Source organism: Penaeus monodon, chromosome 23 (genome assembly GCF_015228065.2).
Source record: "Penaeus monodon isolate SGIC_2016 chromosome 23, NSTDA_Pmon_1, whole genome shotgun sequence".
Taxonomy (NCBI): Eukaryota; Metazoa; Arthropoda; class Malacostraca; order Decapoda; family Penaeidae; genus Penaeus; species Penaeus monodon.
In genome coordinates this window covers 41,069,348-41,069,950 of record NC_051408.1, presented here as the reverse complement: position 1 = coordinate 41,069,950, position 603 = coordinate 41,069,348, and the positions used below count along the sequence as shown (strand labels likewise).

Below are 603 nucleotides of genomic sequence, written 5' to 3'. Positions count from 1 at the left end.
CTCGCTTCTATGATTCGTGCGGGGAGAGGTCTTTACTATTTTGATTTCCAAAATATATACACAGCCATTTCATTAGAAAGCAACACGTTTGTAGTGAAACGGATATTTTTCTTTTCTTTTCTTTCAAATCTCGTTTTCTATGATGAAAGCAGCGACCCTTCCCATTTTCTTTTTTAATTCCCGTTTTCTCTTCCAACAGTGACTACGTTTTTCCTCTTTACTTGGTCTCCTACACTCTCTATTCTCTCTTCGGTGTCTCTGTCACCTTTTTCGTCGGCACGATCGTCTCTCTTTTCACAAGTAAGTGTTTTTCTTTATATATATATTTTATTTATGCTTTTGAAATATATTAACGATGATTTCAAAGCGACAAATGTCTTAATTAAATATTGATGTATATCTGGCTTGAATGATGATGTTAATTGTTGTCAATTATCAAAATGATGAAAATGAGTTTATGAATGGAAGGCAAAAAAGAGCAGTGATAAAGAAATGATGCGAGTGAGATCGTAAAAAATTAATGTGAAATGTGAAAAGATAAAGATTAAATACAAATAAGGAATGATCGATATTTTCACATCTGGAATATGTTTAATTTTCTGC

General features: G+C 32.2%; 1 protein-coding gene across 1 annotated transcript in view; it reads left to right on the top strand.

Moving 5' to 3' along the window:
* LOC119588308 (sodium-coupled monocarboxylate transporter 2-like) overlaps positions 1–603 on the top strand; it is a gene marked incomplete in the record, with an annotated part of 8,718 nt that overhangs the window by 7,551 nt on the left and 564 nt on the right. Inside the window, 1 exon segment of the mRNA XM_037937001.1 lies at positions 200–300. Within this exon segment, the coding sequence (XP_037792929.1) occupies positions 200–300 (101 nt within the window).